The 13,059-nt window shown below is 36.1% G+C and overlaps 1 protein-coding gene across 1 annotated transcript; it reads right to left on the bottom strand.

The window, feature by feature from the left end:
* Positions 1-187: 187 nt before the first annotated feature.
* LOC104428591 lies at positions 188-1,353 on the bottom strand. The gene is made up of 2 exons (XM_010041558.3): positions 1,256-1,353; positions 188-1,051 (listed from the first exon to the last, which is right to left on the bottom strand). The coding sequence occupies exons 1-2, from the start codon at positions 1,318-1,320 to the stop codon at positions 442-444; spliced, it is 675 nt and encodes a 224-aa protein (XP_010039860.2). The 5' UTR covers positions 1,321-1,353; the 3' UTR covers positions 188-441.
* Between the last annotated feature and the right edge of the window lie 11,706 nt (positions 1,354-13,059).

Below are 13,059 nucleotides of genomic sequence, written 5' to 3'. Positions count from 1 at the left end.
TTGTAAATGTGGGAGAATTTTGTTTATTTCGTTTGCCTCTTCAATATTCACAGAATCTTCCTTCTACTAAGTCGTCATTTGATGGTTGACTTGTAATTTTTTTCCTGATGCGATTTCAGGGTGTTAATGCCAGATTGTTAATCGTAGCAAGCAACCATTGATAGGTGGATAAGAATATGCATAGTGCTGACAAGAGTGGTTCTGCATCTCCTTCTTATTATTGCAGAAACTGTAGACGCAGAGAAGCTGACTAATAAACACAAATACATATATTGACTCACATCCCAGAAAGCAAAGAGAAGCCTACACTCATCTCCCAGTTCTATGTAAGAACTTAAATGAGTACTGAAACAGCATCATATTTAGATCTTTGCACCTGAAGATCTTTTGCTCGATGCTTCAGAAGGGGGATCTTTGTTCCGGGAAGTAGGTTCTCGAAGATCATTTTTGACAGCAAGTAGTTTTGCGGAGAAGACGATTGCATTTGGGACAATTGGCTGGAAGTAGGATATCAAAGACCGTTGTGGATTTGATGATGGCATGTGCAGTATATGGTATGTAGATGAGCAACGCGAAGATGTTGACCCCGATCAGGACAGCCACAGAATTTAATGTCTGGATACCTTTGCAAGAGACCTTCCCGAGCTGGAGCTGAATGGTGTCGATCATGGAGCACAAGAGGAACACACTGCCAATGATGGAGGTCAATGCGGAGAGAACGAACAAGGACCCTCTCAGCACCTTGCTCAATGCGCCATTGATTTCGTCGTAAGTGACCGGGGAGAGGAGGTAGCTGAAGAGGTGGGTCTTGAGGGATTTGGCCACGAGGCTGGAAAAGAGATAAAAGGCGAACGAAATCACTTCGTACTCGACAAGCCTCCTCGCCACATGAACTCCAGCTTCACACTCCTTTTTGCGCTCTATGTTATGTTGTTCAGGGCTCGCGAACGCCAGGCCCACAAAGACCGCAACGGTGAAGAGCGAGTTCACTCTCACCAGATCGTCCAGTGCTTTTTGATGGACCTTCACTGCCTCAAACAGCTTTGTTCCGCTAGAGATGCAAACATGACAAACCACCACCAAAATAACAGCAGCAGCAGCAGCAACAACAACAAAAGTACCGTTATTTTAAAGAACAAAATGTAGAATCTCATATCAAATCATGGAAAGATAAAAACGAAACTTATATTGGATAATAAAATTTTTCGTACAGTGATTAGTTCCGTTCACTGTAAAAGAGAGAAAAGGGACCAACTCGATATAGATCTTTTTCTCATCCTTGGATGGTTGAGATGGCGCTTTGCTCCCTCGATCTGCCATAATTTCTTTGTCTTGTATTCTTAATTACCAATCTTATGGACGGAGGGTTTTTATAGAGATGAAGAAATTATGCTTAGCCAGCTTTGCAAGCATCGCTCGTGAAAGAGGTAAAGCGAGAATGGAATAAAGACAACAATATGATTGATATTCTCTTCTCTTTCAGTGTTTCACGTTTGAAGCTTATTGTTTAACATGCAAAAAAGAAGCAAGCAAGCTAACAAAAAGTGGCAAGACAAGAACAATTAGAGAGAGAATAAGATGATTCTTGTTGTGGTTCTACCACCTGCAAGCATCTGCCGTCGAGGGAAGGGTAGAAATTCATTTTATCCAAGTAGCTGGAGTACCAAAACGAGGAGATCAAACCCTCTTAGAACCCCTCCAAAATTCTTTGAGATTACGTTTGCATGTAGCTGGCAAAAAGGAATTTGGACCCGATAACCCGCTCAAACCCGTTTTGAGAAATGGGGTACGGATGGACCTTTCTTCAATTTTTTAAATAACTGGGTCAGCCTGTCTCGTGCTCAGAATTTTTGGGTTGGGTCGGTTCAACCTTGTTTAACCCTCCTTAGCCTGGACTTTTCTTTTGTGCTTACATTATAGTTAGAATTATGCAATATTCAGAATTAGACATTGTTCAATCTTTTAGCTAAGATATACTTATATAATTTACCTAATCTCTCATATTGGATGGGAAAATCTAAATAATTTCAAAAATGGCCACACGTGTTGACACTCTTTAGGGCTTATTTATTAATACTGCAAAACCGAGAGCTAAAAATTTGAGTATCAAATATTGAGTGCTGAAGTCTTTATGTTTGAAAAAGCAGAATTAATAGTTCTTTGAACCGATGAAATGAGGAATCGGTCACCCCTAATCGAAACCTAGTGACGTAAACCAATACATGTCATTTGCGAAAATAAAATAAAAAAAAAAAAAAAAAATTGTTGACAATTGCAGACTTTTGAGACAATGGAAGAAATGGGGTTTACACAATTATTCCAAGACTTAATTAGATCTCTTCTGCATAAACATAAGAAAGAATAACACAATAAACCTATAATATGTTGTCCTATGACTCCATGTGATTGCAGATGGTTTTGTGTTTCTTGAAGAATAATTGTTCTACTCCAACTTTCTCTTTTTTAGTGTTCACTACAAGTAGGTTACACAAGTTCGATCTAATCCAACTTCATCTTGAAAAATCCAGACTTTTAGTGAGGCTGTTGAAAATATATCTTGAATTTGAGCATGAAGAACAAACTTTCCTAATTCAAGTAAATTTATTATTTTGAATAGGTTTCCTAATTGGAGAAGTTTTCTTATTTTGGATCTAACTATTGTTTATATATAAGAAATGTCTTCATTGTGGGGAATATAAAAGACAAACTTACACAAATCTTGTTGTGTATTCCTTCATGAGATTGAAAGATTATTTCATGAAAAATATGGGGCTATAAATACTATGTGAGCTATTGGGTGTAATTAAGGGTTGAAAACATTGAAAGTGTTAGAATGACTCGAGTATGAGCTATTGGGTGTAAATATGAGGTTAAACACTGTGTGAGCTATCAAGTATAACTAAGGGATAGGAAACACTGAGTGTTGGAATAACTCAAGTATGGTTGTAATATCCGTTATATCACTTAATCTATAGTGGAATTATTTGCTACTTTTTCCATAGATGTTGGTCACTCAACAAAAGCATGTAAATTTAGTGATCGATTTATTTTCTAGTTCAATCTATTTTATTATTTGATTGATTGTTTCTATGACAATTGATATCAAAGTTAGACTTGGTTGATTTGAAGTGAATCAATGGTGACAAAAGAAGGAAAGTGAATATCAACAAATTTGATGAGAATGATTTTGGTGTCTAGAGATGCAAATTAAGGTTTTTTTGTATAAGAGGAATCTACACTTGCCCCTACTAGGGAGAAGCCTGACTCAATAAGTTGAATGGGAATTGTTGGATAGTCAAGTGTCACGGTCTGTGAATCATCCCGTACTCGTGACACTTGTGAGTGGTGCTTAAGGTTATCGAATGACGAGGGGGGATGTAGCGAGGATAAATACAACTGGTCCGTGGGAGTGGCATTGGGACGGTTGGTGCTGAGAGTTCTAGGATTAAAAGATTATATTACTTAAGAGCTATAAAGACGGGGTTGGGCTCCATGCATAAACTGGTCGGGAGCTGATTGCCGATCTCCTAATGAAGCTATGGTAGGTCAAAACCAGCTGTTGAGCTTAAAAATATTTGCTGTCTTGCTCGATGGACTAAACATCCGAGCTAAGCTAGGCATGGTACGATCTTGTATAAGGAAGCTATTCACGATTTGTTCTCTAGAACAACTATGGAACAAAGGCTGACCTAGTGAATCCCGCCGCCTATGAAAATTTGGTGCCTCACGAGTTGTTCCACTATAGGTTGAACTAGAAAGTACCAGTTGAGAGTGCTAGTATGAACAAAATAAAGGAGTTAGGGAAGAGAATAAGAACACAAAGAATTGCCAACTGAGTGCAAACACTTAGTAGTAGATCACACTATCTCACTAAGTCACTCTTTGGTGACAATTTGGTATCAAAGCAAGATCCCTACTTGCTCATCGATCTCCTTAAATACTCCTCCACTTCCAAACTAGTGGGTGAGTCGAAGAAAGATCAAAGGTAAAATCCCAAATTGATTCCTCGCTCCACTATAGGTTGAACTAGAAATTTGACACAAAAGTCTGGAAATCTTCAGAATATACTCTGGATATATGTTACGTTCAGTCTTCTGGCCGTCTTCTGACTTTGATAATATCCTTTACATGTTCTATCATCTGCATGGTCTATTACTTAACCATTAAACATGTTAGTAGCCTTTGATTTATTTTGTCATCTTCAAAACATCATAAGGGATTTCCCTAACAATCTCCCCCTTTTGATGATGACAAAACAATCTCTGAATATGCAGATTTGTAAACATACTTTTAAATCAAAGGATATCAGAAGATAGAAAATAAATTGAGCATAACAATATATAGAAAAATAATCGCAGCTCAATATTATGTCATAGATAATATCAACCAATCAGCACATATGCATATTCATATCTTCTCCCCCTTTTTGTCATAGTCAAAAAGCGATAATAATGGATTCACGTAGAGAATGATAACAAATATCTTGCATGAATCACAATTTCCAAAAATCAGCTTTTATCGAATATTAAAGATATGCAATATAGCTCACTTCGATTATATCAGCAAATATCCAATAAAAATCACGGATGCATCATAACTTGCACATACCTTTTTTTGTCATAATAATATCAATAAGAGATTTGTTAATGACAAAAGGTAATAAAATATGCACTAACCGGATTTTGTAGATCTTAACAATTCTGACACATTTACCTTCCTTCTTTTCATAACAAGATCATGATCAATCAAAAGATTTTTCCATAATTGATCAATGCTCCCCCTCAATTTGTTGCCTTTTGAGGTGATCACGATTCTTTTCCTTTTCTTTTGGATTTGCTTTCTCCCTTGTGATCATGACAATATTTGCGAATAGAATTGTTGCTTGTGCACGTTGAGCAGAATATTTTTTTCCATTATTTCCTTTGTACCAACAACATCTGCAACGATCATTTGCATTTTGAAATTCGAGGCAAAAAATTATTTTCTTCAATTAAGCTCTTCTCGATTTCAACCTGCATCAACTTAACAAACTTTTTCCACAAATAATATCCACGTAATATATAATGCCATTTCTTCAAATAAATATGTTGAATAGCATAGATAAAATTATCAAATATTAAAATTCAGAACTATTCAACCTTCCGTACGACACATAAGGGATTTCCTCAACAATTTGCAAAATTTTTGCATAAGGAATAGAATCTTTGAACCTCCAGAAGATAGAATAAAATCTTCATGGTTTTCTGATCGAGTTTTCCAAAATCCATATGGAAGATTCTTTTGTGACCTGCAAATTCTTATATAACAGATAATAATCTTTGCAAAAATGTCACGTAATATCTTCCTTTGATTTATGGATCAAACTTGCTAGATATAATAAATCTTCTAAGAATATAGCAAGAATATCCATGAATATGCAGTAATATCTTTCGAGATCAAAGAGATTTCCTTGAGCATAAATTTCAGATATGCATTTTGCAAAAGGAAAATAAATATTTCTGTCACGTGCCACAATTGCAATACCTTATATTTATGACAGAAGATATTCACAATATAATAAACAATCATCCAAAATGCACGTAGAGATTTGCAAGGCGGGATGATAAAAATATTTTACCCATGGTATATGTTTGCAATATACCATTGATTAAAAACATTACCAATCTTCGCAGGAGATGCATTTCTGATCGCATCATGATTTGCATAGATTTGCAATCATTCATCCCTTAAAGAATTTCCTGCAATCAACTCATTTCCTTTTGGTATCCATTCATTTGGATCCTTCCTTGACATTAGAGTAAAATATGAAATTTCCATAATCAAATATTCTTTCTTAATTCATCATAACAAAGTATTCAAAGAAAGAATATTATGCACAATAATATCTTGCATCATAAATTAATATCACGTAAAACAGATTTTTATTTGGCAAAATATGATAAAATCTGAGAGTATAAAATCAAACCAAATAAATTCATTTGTCTTTAAGCATGATATAAAAAATGATCACACGTATCAAATTAAATCTCGAATCACAAATCACACAATTCTTTCTTCAATAAAGCAAATCAAAAAATATGATCATTATAAAATCTGAATCAATCAATGATATATCGAATTTCAAGCATAATGAGAATTATGTGCCCAAAAACATTCCTTACCAACTTCTTCTTTTCCTTTATTTCCTTGATTTTCTTATCGGATTCTGAGTCTGGTCTGAATCAGACTTTGATTCTGAGTCTTGTAATGCGAGTCGACTCAGATTCGAATGTGCCGTCAAGCATATATTTCTTTGCACATCATCTTCTTTCATTGTTCTTTTCTGGCCATTCTGATTGTATTGTCTTCTTTCACTAAACTTCCTTCCTTTTCTACTCAGCTTTTGAATTTCTCGATCATAAAAGCAAGTTCTTCGTCGTCCATGTCATTTTCTGAGTCTGTTTCATCCAAAACAGCATTAGATATTAAAGCGATGGACTTCTTACCTTCGGGATCTTCATCGTTAAGTTGCTCCACTTCATAGGATTGAAGAGTGCCGATCAATTCATCAACGGTGAGTGGCATAATCCTTTGAGTCTCCCGGATTGAGGTCTTGACATGGTTCCAATCTTTTGAGAGACCTCGCAAGAGTTTGTTGACCTTCATTGGGGCAGAAATTTGCTGACCTTGATATGCTAAACCATTTACAATTTCTGTAAAAACGGCTAAACATATCTCCAATCGATTCTCCTTGCTTCATCTTGAAGGATTCATATTTGCCGAGCAGGAAGTTTACTTTTGTCTCTTTTACACGATCGGTCCCTTCATATGTAACATGAAGTCTATCCCAAACTTCTTTTGCTGTTTCACATGAAGAGATTCTGTTATATTCAGCAAGAGACAAAGCGCAATATAAAGAATAAATAGCTTTTGCATCAAGCGCTTCTCTTTGGACAACTCCGTCCGAGACATAGGGCGGGGGCTTTGGTGTTTTTGTCTTTACCATTCTTATTTGATGTAGACGCAGCAATGGGGTTGATTCCTCTTTCCACAACATCCCATTGTAAGAGATCTCTGGATCTTAGGAATGCTTTCATTTTGTTCTTCCATACGTCGTATTCCTTTCCATCAAAATATGGTGGCCTTGTGTTGCTTTGCCCTTCCATAAGTCCTGGTGCCAACATACTAGCCATAAAGAATCTTTAGCTCAAAAAGTAAAAACACTTTTATAAACCGAGCACTTGGCTCCGATAACAATTGAGAGTGCTAGTATGAACAAAATAAAGGAGTTAGGGAAGAGAATAAGAACACAAGATTTATAGTGGTTCGGCTTATTCCAAGCCTATGTCCACTCTCCCACGCTAACAGCCTTCTTGGCTGGATTCCACTATGCAATCAACAAGAGATTACAACTTGGTGCAAACACTTAGTAGTAGATCACACTATCTCACTAAGTCACTCTTTTGGTATTTCTCTCACGATTACAAACGTTTAAGCTCTCAAGAGACAAGTATATGATCGAAAGTCGCTCGAGACTTTGGAATTATAAATTCTACGCTCCGTCTCTTACTTGCTCATCGGTCCATGATCTCTTAAATACTCCTCCACTTCCAAACTACCCGTTGGACAGTATCCGGGAGAACGTCTTCCAATATACCCATTGGACAGCTACGTATCTAGAAGATTTGGTAGCCGTTGAGTGACAAAGGTAAAATCCCAAATTGATTCCGATCGCCCATACAAACGAAATCTTGGTTTCCATAAGTAAAGCTTCTTCGTATAGAAAGATATTGTCTTCAACATCCAATTGTCAATCAATTAGATTGAATCAATCAAATCAATCTTGATGTGGAATCCAAACCAGATCACTAGCCGTTATATGATTGGGCTTGAGTTACGATTCATTGAATCTGGATGTAAAGTCGAGAGCAATAGACTTTACAATCTGAGTCGAGACGGCAGTCTTCGGACTTTGAGTCTTGAGTCGCGAGTCTTCGAGACTTTGACACGAAGTCTGGAAATCTTCAGAATATATACTGGATATATGTTACGTTCAGATCTTCTGGCCGTCTTCGACTTTGATAATATCCTTTACATGTTCTATCATCTGCATGGTCTATTACTTAACCATTAAACATGTTAGTAGCCTTTGATTTATTTTGTCATCTTCAAAACATCATAAGGGATTTCCCTAACACCAGTGGTCTACCCAGTCCTACGAGGGCGTAGAGTGAATCGCTGGGGCAAAAAGTGCTCGAACAAAGCGCGGCTCTCGACTAGCTTATAGGATGACAATGAGGGCACGGGTAAGAACTGATTCCTTACCGAGTGAGTTGAGATGGAGAAGAAGCGATTCCTCACTCAATGGGGATAACATTCTTAGATCGATTAGTGAATTCAATGAAAAAAGTCTACTGCCATTTTTTTCAATAAGGAAAGAACCTCCATTGTCTGCTGGGGTCAAGATGCTTAGTAGGAAAAAATAGTGCTGTCAAAAGATTCAATTGGCGAAGAATGCCACACTTGCCAAGGAAAGTACAAGTGACTGAAAAGGGGCTCAAACAGCTGAGATCAAAAGAGGCCACCAATGGAGCAAAACTTGTTTTGTTGGCCGAGTATGACCATTTGATGTATGATTTAAAAAAATGGTGCATCAATGGTTAAGGGATGCAAGGAAGCAAAAGAGCATACCGCAACAAGGGCGTTGTGGAATTGAGTGGAGAAGAATTTCACGGTCCATGAATCATCTCGTACTCGTGACACTTGTGAGTGATACTTGGAGTTGCCGAGTGAATAGTGAGGATGCAGCGAAGATTAATACAACTGGTCTGTGGGAGTGGCATTTGGAAAGACGGTGCTAGGAGTTCTAGGATTAAAGAGTTATATTACTTAGGAGTTCTAAAGGCTAAGTTGGCCTCCTGTGTACAAACTAGTCAGAAGCTGATGTCGCTCTCCTGATGATGCCATGGCAAGCCGAAACAAGTTGTTAAGCCTAAAGAGATCTAATGTCCCACTTGATAGACTAGATGTCCAAGCTAAGCTAAGTGTGGTTCAATCTCGTATAAGGAAACTATTCACTCTTTGTTCTCTAGAACAACTATGGAACGAGGGTTGACTTGATGAATTTCGCTTGCCAGTTCCTCATGGTTGTTCCGCGGCCAAGGAACTGTCAACCCATGACACAAGCATGAGGTGTTCTTTGGCTGACATTGTCTCGTAACGTCGCGTTTAGCATTGCGAAAGAAAAGACTGCTGTAGGTTTGATGAAAGCCTCGTGGACATGTAGAAGAAGCCATTTGTGATCAATAATGTCTATTTAATACGACATCTGTTTAACTTGAAGATGGGCGAAGGTGCGTTAGTTACTGATCATATCAATGAATTCATTGTGGTTGTTAGTTAATTGAGTTTAGTTGAGATTGACACAAAGATGAGGCATGTGTTTTGATTCCATTACTCCATTACCTAATAGTTTAATAGTTGGAATACAGTTGAAACTGTTGTTACTGATTCCTCTGGGTCAATAAGTTCGCCATTTGATAGGTTCGAGATTTGATTATAAGTGAGGATATCCGTAGAAAGAATCTGATGAACTTGTGCCTAGTGCTTTAATAGGTGAAATAAAGAAAGAACTAGTACTTGTGTTAGCAAAAGTAACTCAAATATGGATGGGCATGGTGAATATAGGATTGGTGGTGTTGTCTATTAGAGTTGTGGCAAGAGGGGATATTTTAGAAGGAGTTGCCTTAAGCTGAAGAACGAGAAGAGTAGTGGAATCAGTATTTAGTCCGCAGATGATGTTACAATTGTAATTGATGATAATTCGGATAGTGTTGATTATGTCATGTTTGTCATTGAGGATTCGTTGTCTAATGGATGAATTATGGATTTTGACTATTCATTTCACGTCACACCAACTAAGAATCAATTACAACTTATCAATGTATAGATAATAGTGAAGTGTGGTTAAGAAATAATGTTGGGTGTGATATTGTAGGTGTTAGTGATGTTAGAATTATAATAGATAATTGCATTGTAAGGATAATGTTGGAGTAAGGTTTGTTCTAGAGTTGAAGAAGAACCTAATTTTCTCAAGTGATCTGGGTTCAACTAGGCGTCAATATAACTCAGAATGTGGAATTTTGAAGCTCCTTTGAGGTGGAGATAATGAGAGGAATCAAACACAATGATCTACATAAGCTTTAAGGTGAGATAATGACAGATTAGTCTGTGAAGACATTGGATACATCTAATTGAGAGTGTGAACTGTATGTGTTTGTGACATGTCAGCAAGAGAAGCCTAAAGTTTCTTAGTGAAAGGGATCTTTTGTGTGGTCATGTTGCCAACGAATTGAATATATAAAAGTGTTGTGAATTAAATTAATGACGGAAAGTGCATTTTACTATGGATGTTAGAAAATCAATGGAAACCGCAAAGTTAATTCACTTAGATGTTCGTAGGTTATCATGGTTTCCTTCAAGAAAGAGTGTTACAAATATGTTAACAATTGTAGATGACTACTCCAGGAAGACTTTGGTGTTTGTGTTAACTCACACAAGTTTGATGCTATTGTCAAGCAATTGAGAGCTTTGACCGAAATGGAGATAAGTAAAATAATCGAGCATATGTAGACTTACAGTAGCATAGAGTTCTGTTCGGAGTTATTAAACGAATTATACATAAAGGAAAGTATAGTGAAACATCGCACTAGTTCTAGTGAATCACAACAAATTGCTGAGTTGAAGAAAATAACATTATAGGAGATTGCCCATGAAATACTTTATAGTGCTAGTATGACTAAGAGATCTTGGTGGACCCGCTTCGTCGATGTGAATAGAATCTCACCGATTGTAATCAGCTATCAGACTTCCAAAGAAATGTAATCTAGGTAAAGTTGTTGATTATAAATAGGGTGCATCAATCAGGAGTTTCTAACTTTATATGCATATTAGATATTTGATTAGATTATATATTAATAGGGTGCATTAATTAGAGTTGGGGATTTGGTCTTTTAGGGTTTCTCCAGTGAGGTGAGTCTTTGGGAATCTATGGGTTATAACTTTTCCTACTCTCATAAGGACACTCCCACTAATCTTGAAGTCAAGACTTGGTCAAGCAATCAAATTTCATGTATTAGAATTTAAATTAGATGTATGCTCTCACGCCAATCAAATCATTTCTAATTGTATATAATTTGGAGACACCAAAGAGCATTGGCATCTAGAAAGGGAAAGTATATATATATAAAGATGCTTGTTCCTTCTATCAATGTAGTAAAGTGTGACACTACTCTTTTTGCTAGCGTCACTATCCCAAGATATCCATTTTGGGCTTACACAAGCTAATAATCAATTAGGTTGATTGCTTTCGTGGCACGAGAAAATGTGGTACAATAAAGGTACTAGCCATGCAGTGATATCAATCTCAAAAACAAGATAGAGGGGAAATCACACTTGTTCCTATTATGTACTCCCTCATTTTGCTCCTTTATTTCCCTTACTCTCTCATGGTCATCGTATAACCAAGTCAAGTCAACACCTTCTAATGCTTGAGCCTGGAACCCAACTAAATCAAGGTCGTTCATGATCTAGTACTAAATTTGGGCTTAATGGAGCTTGACTCGCTTAGATTTTCAAGGGGTCAAGCTCGACTTGGTTGTGCAGATAAATTGTTAGTTGGGATAAGAATGCTAAAAGTGCCATAATTTTCATATAGCATTCACCTGAATGCCCTCACTTTTTTTTTTTTGTTCAATTTAGTACCATGACTTCTAAAAAATGTTTATCTAAGTGTCACAACTTTCAACCGATCACTCTAGTGTCATAACTTTAAAAAAAAAAAAAAAAAATCACCAAAGTGTTAGAAACCCGATGTAACATAGCATTCATGGTATCATTTTCCCATTTTTAGTCTAAACTCAAGCTTGAGATCAAGTTCTCAAATTTGGATACGCGATAAAGTATAGAGAAAATAATTTAACGAAGCCAAAATTTTTAACATACTTCACTTAATATTTTATCAGCTTTTGCTATAAATATGTGTGTGTGAAATGGGAACAATTCCAACAAACTGATATCAACATAGACTTATAAATATAGGACTATCAATTCGTGTTATGCCACTATAGATATGTCAACTAATCATGTTATTTCCTATAAAAAGCAAAGTCTTTTAATATGATGACAAATTATTCTACTGTTAAAAAACGAACCAATGGATCTTAAATCGTGTCAGTTTTAGCCCGACGCTTATATCAAATTCCGTTTATATTGCGGAGCAAAATCATGCCATACTTCTGGGTTGTATCAATAGTAGACAGCCCCACATCAAAAGAATTAAATGATTTTTTTGTTGAATTAGAAATACTCAAGACTATTGTTAAGATAAATTTAGTTAGTGGATTAGATCTATTATTATTTGAGTTTTCTCTTTTTCTTTAAGATACCTAAAACAACTTATTAATTTCGTTTAGAACAAAGAGTTGGGTTTCAACGAGAGATCAAATGTTCTTACTTTGTGGACACTATATGACTCTAGGAATAAATAAAACCATCTGTGTATATCAAGCCACTAATCCTGTAAAAGTAATTAAAATAATTTTTCACTGACTTTTATAAATAGATTAAAATGTATACAGTAAAAAGAGAAAAATAGACACGCAAACAAACAAAAAGAGTCAGCGCGGCCATTAAATAAGCGGTTTGATATTTAGATTAAATGTACATTTTGCACTTGATTAAAAATCACAATTCAAATTTTGAATTGACTTAACCCTATTGATTAAATACCTGGCTTCTGAGTCTCCTTTAGTTAATAAAAAGTAGCATTTATTACCATCTAAAACATTTGCGAATGCATTAATGTCCAGATTGTATCCTTTCATCAGGTTGATATTCTGGGATTTGAAATTTAAAACATCGTTGGCTCTTCAACTCCAAAAACAAGCCGACCAAAAAAAAAAAACTCCAAAAACAACAATGACACTAAACTTGATTTTCACAAATCAGGTTAGATTTACGTAAATTCCATTTCATCATTATTAGAGCTTAATTACTCCTCCTCCAGGAGATAACTAAATT

This window comes from Eucalyptus grandis, chromosome 1 (genome assembly GCF_016545825.1).
Source record: "Eucalyptus grandis isolate ANBG69807.140 chromosome 1, ASM1654582v1, whole genome shotgun sequence".
NCBI classification, from domain to species: domain Eukaryota; kingdom Viridiplantae; phylum Streptophyta; class Magnoliopsida; order Myrtales; family Myrtaceae; genus Eucalyptus; species Eucalyptus grandis.
The sequence above is the reverse complement of the archived record's forward strand: the minus strand, read 5'-3'. Positions and strand labels throughout refer to the sequence as shown.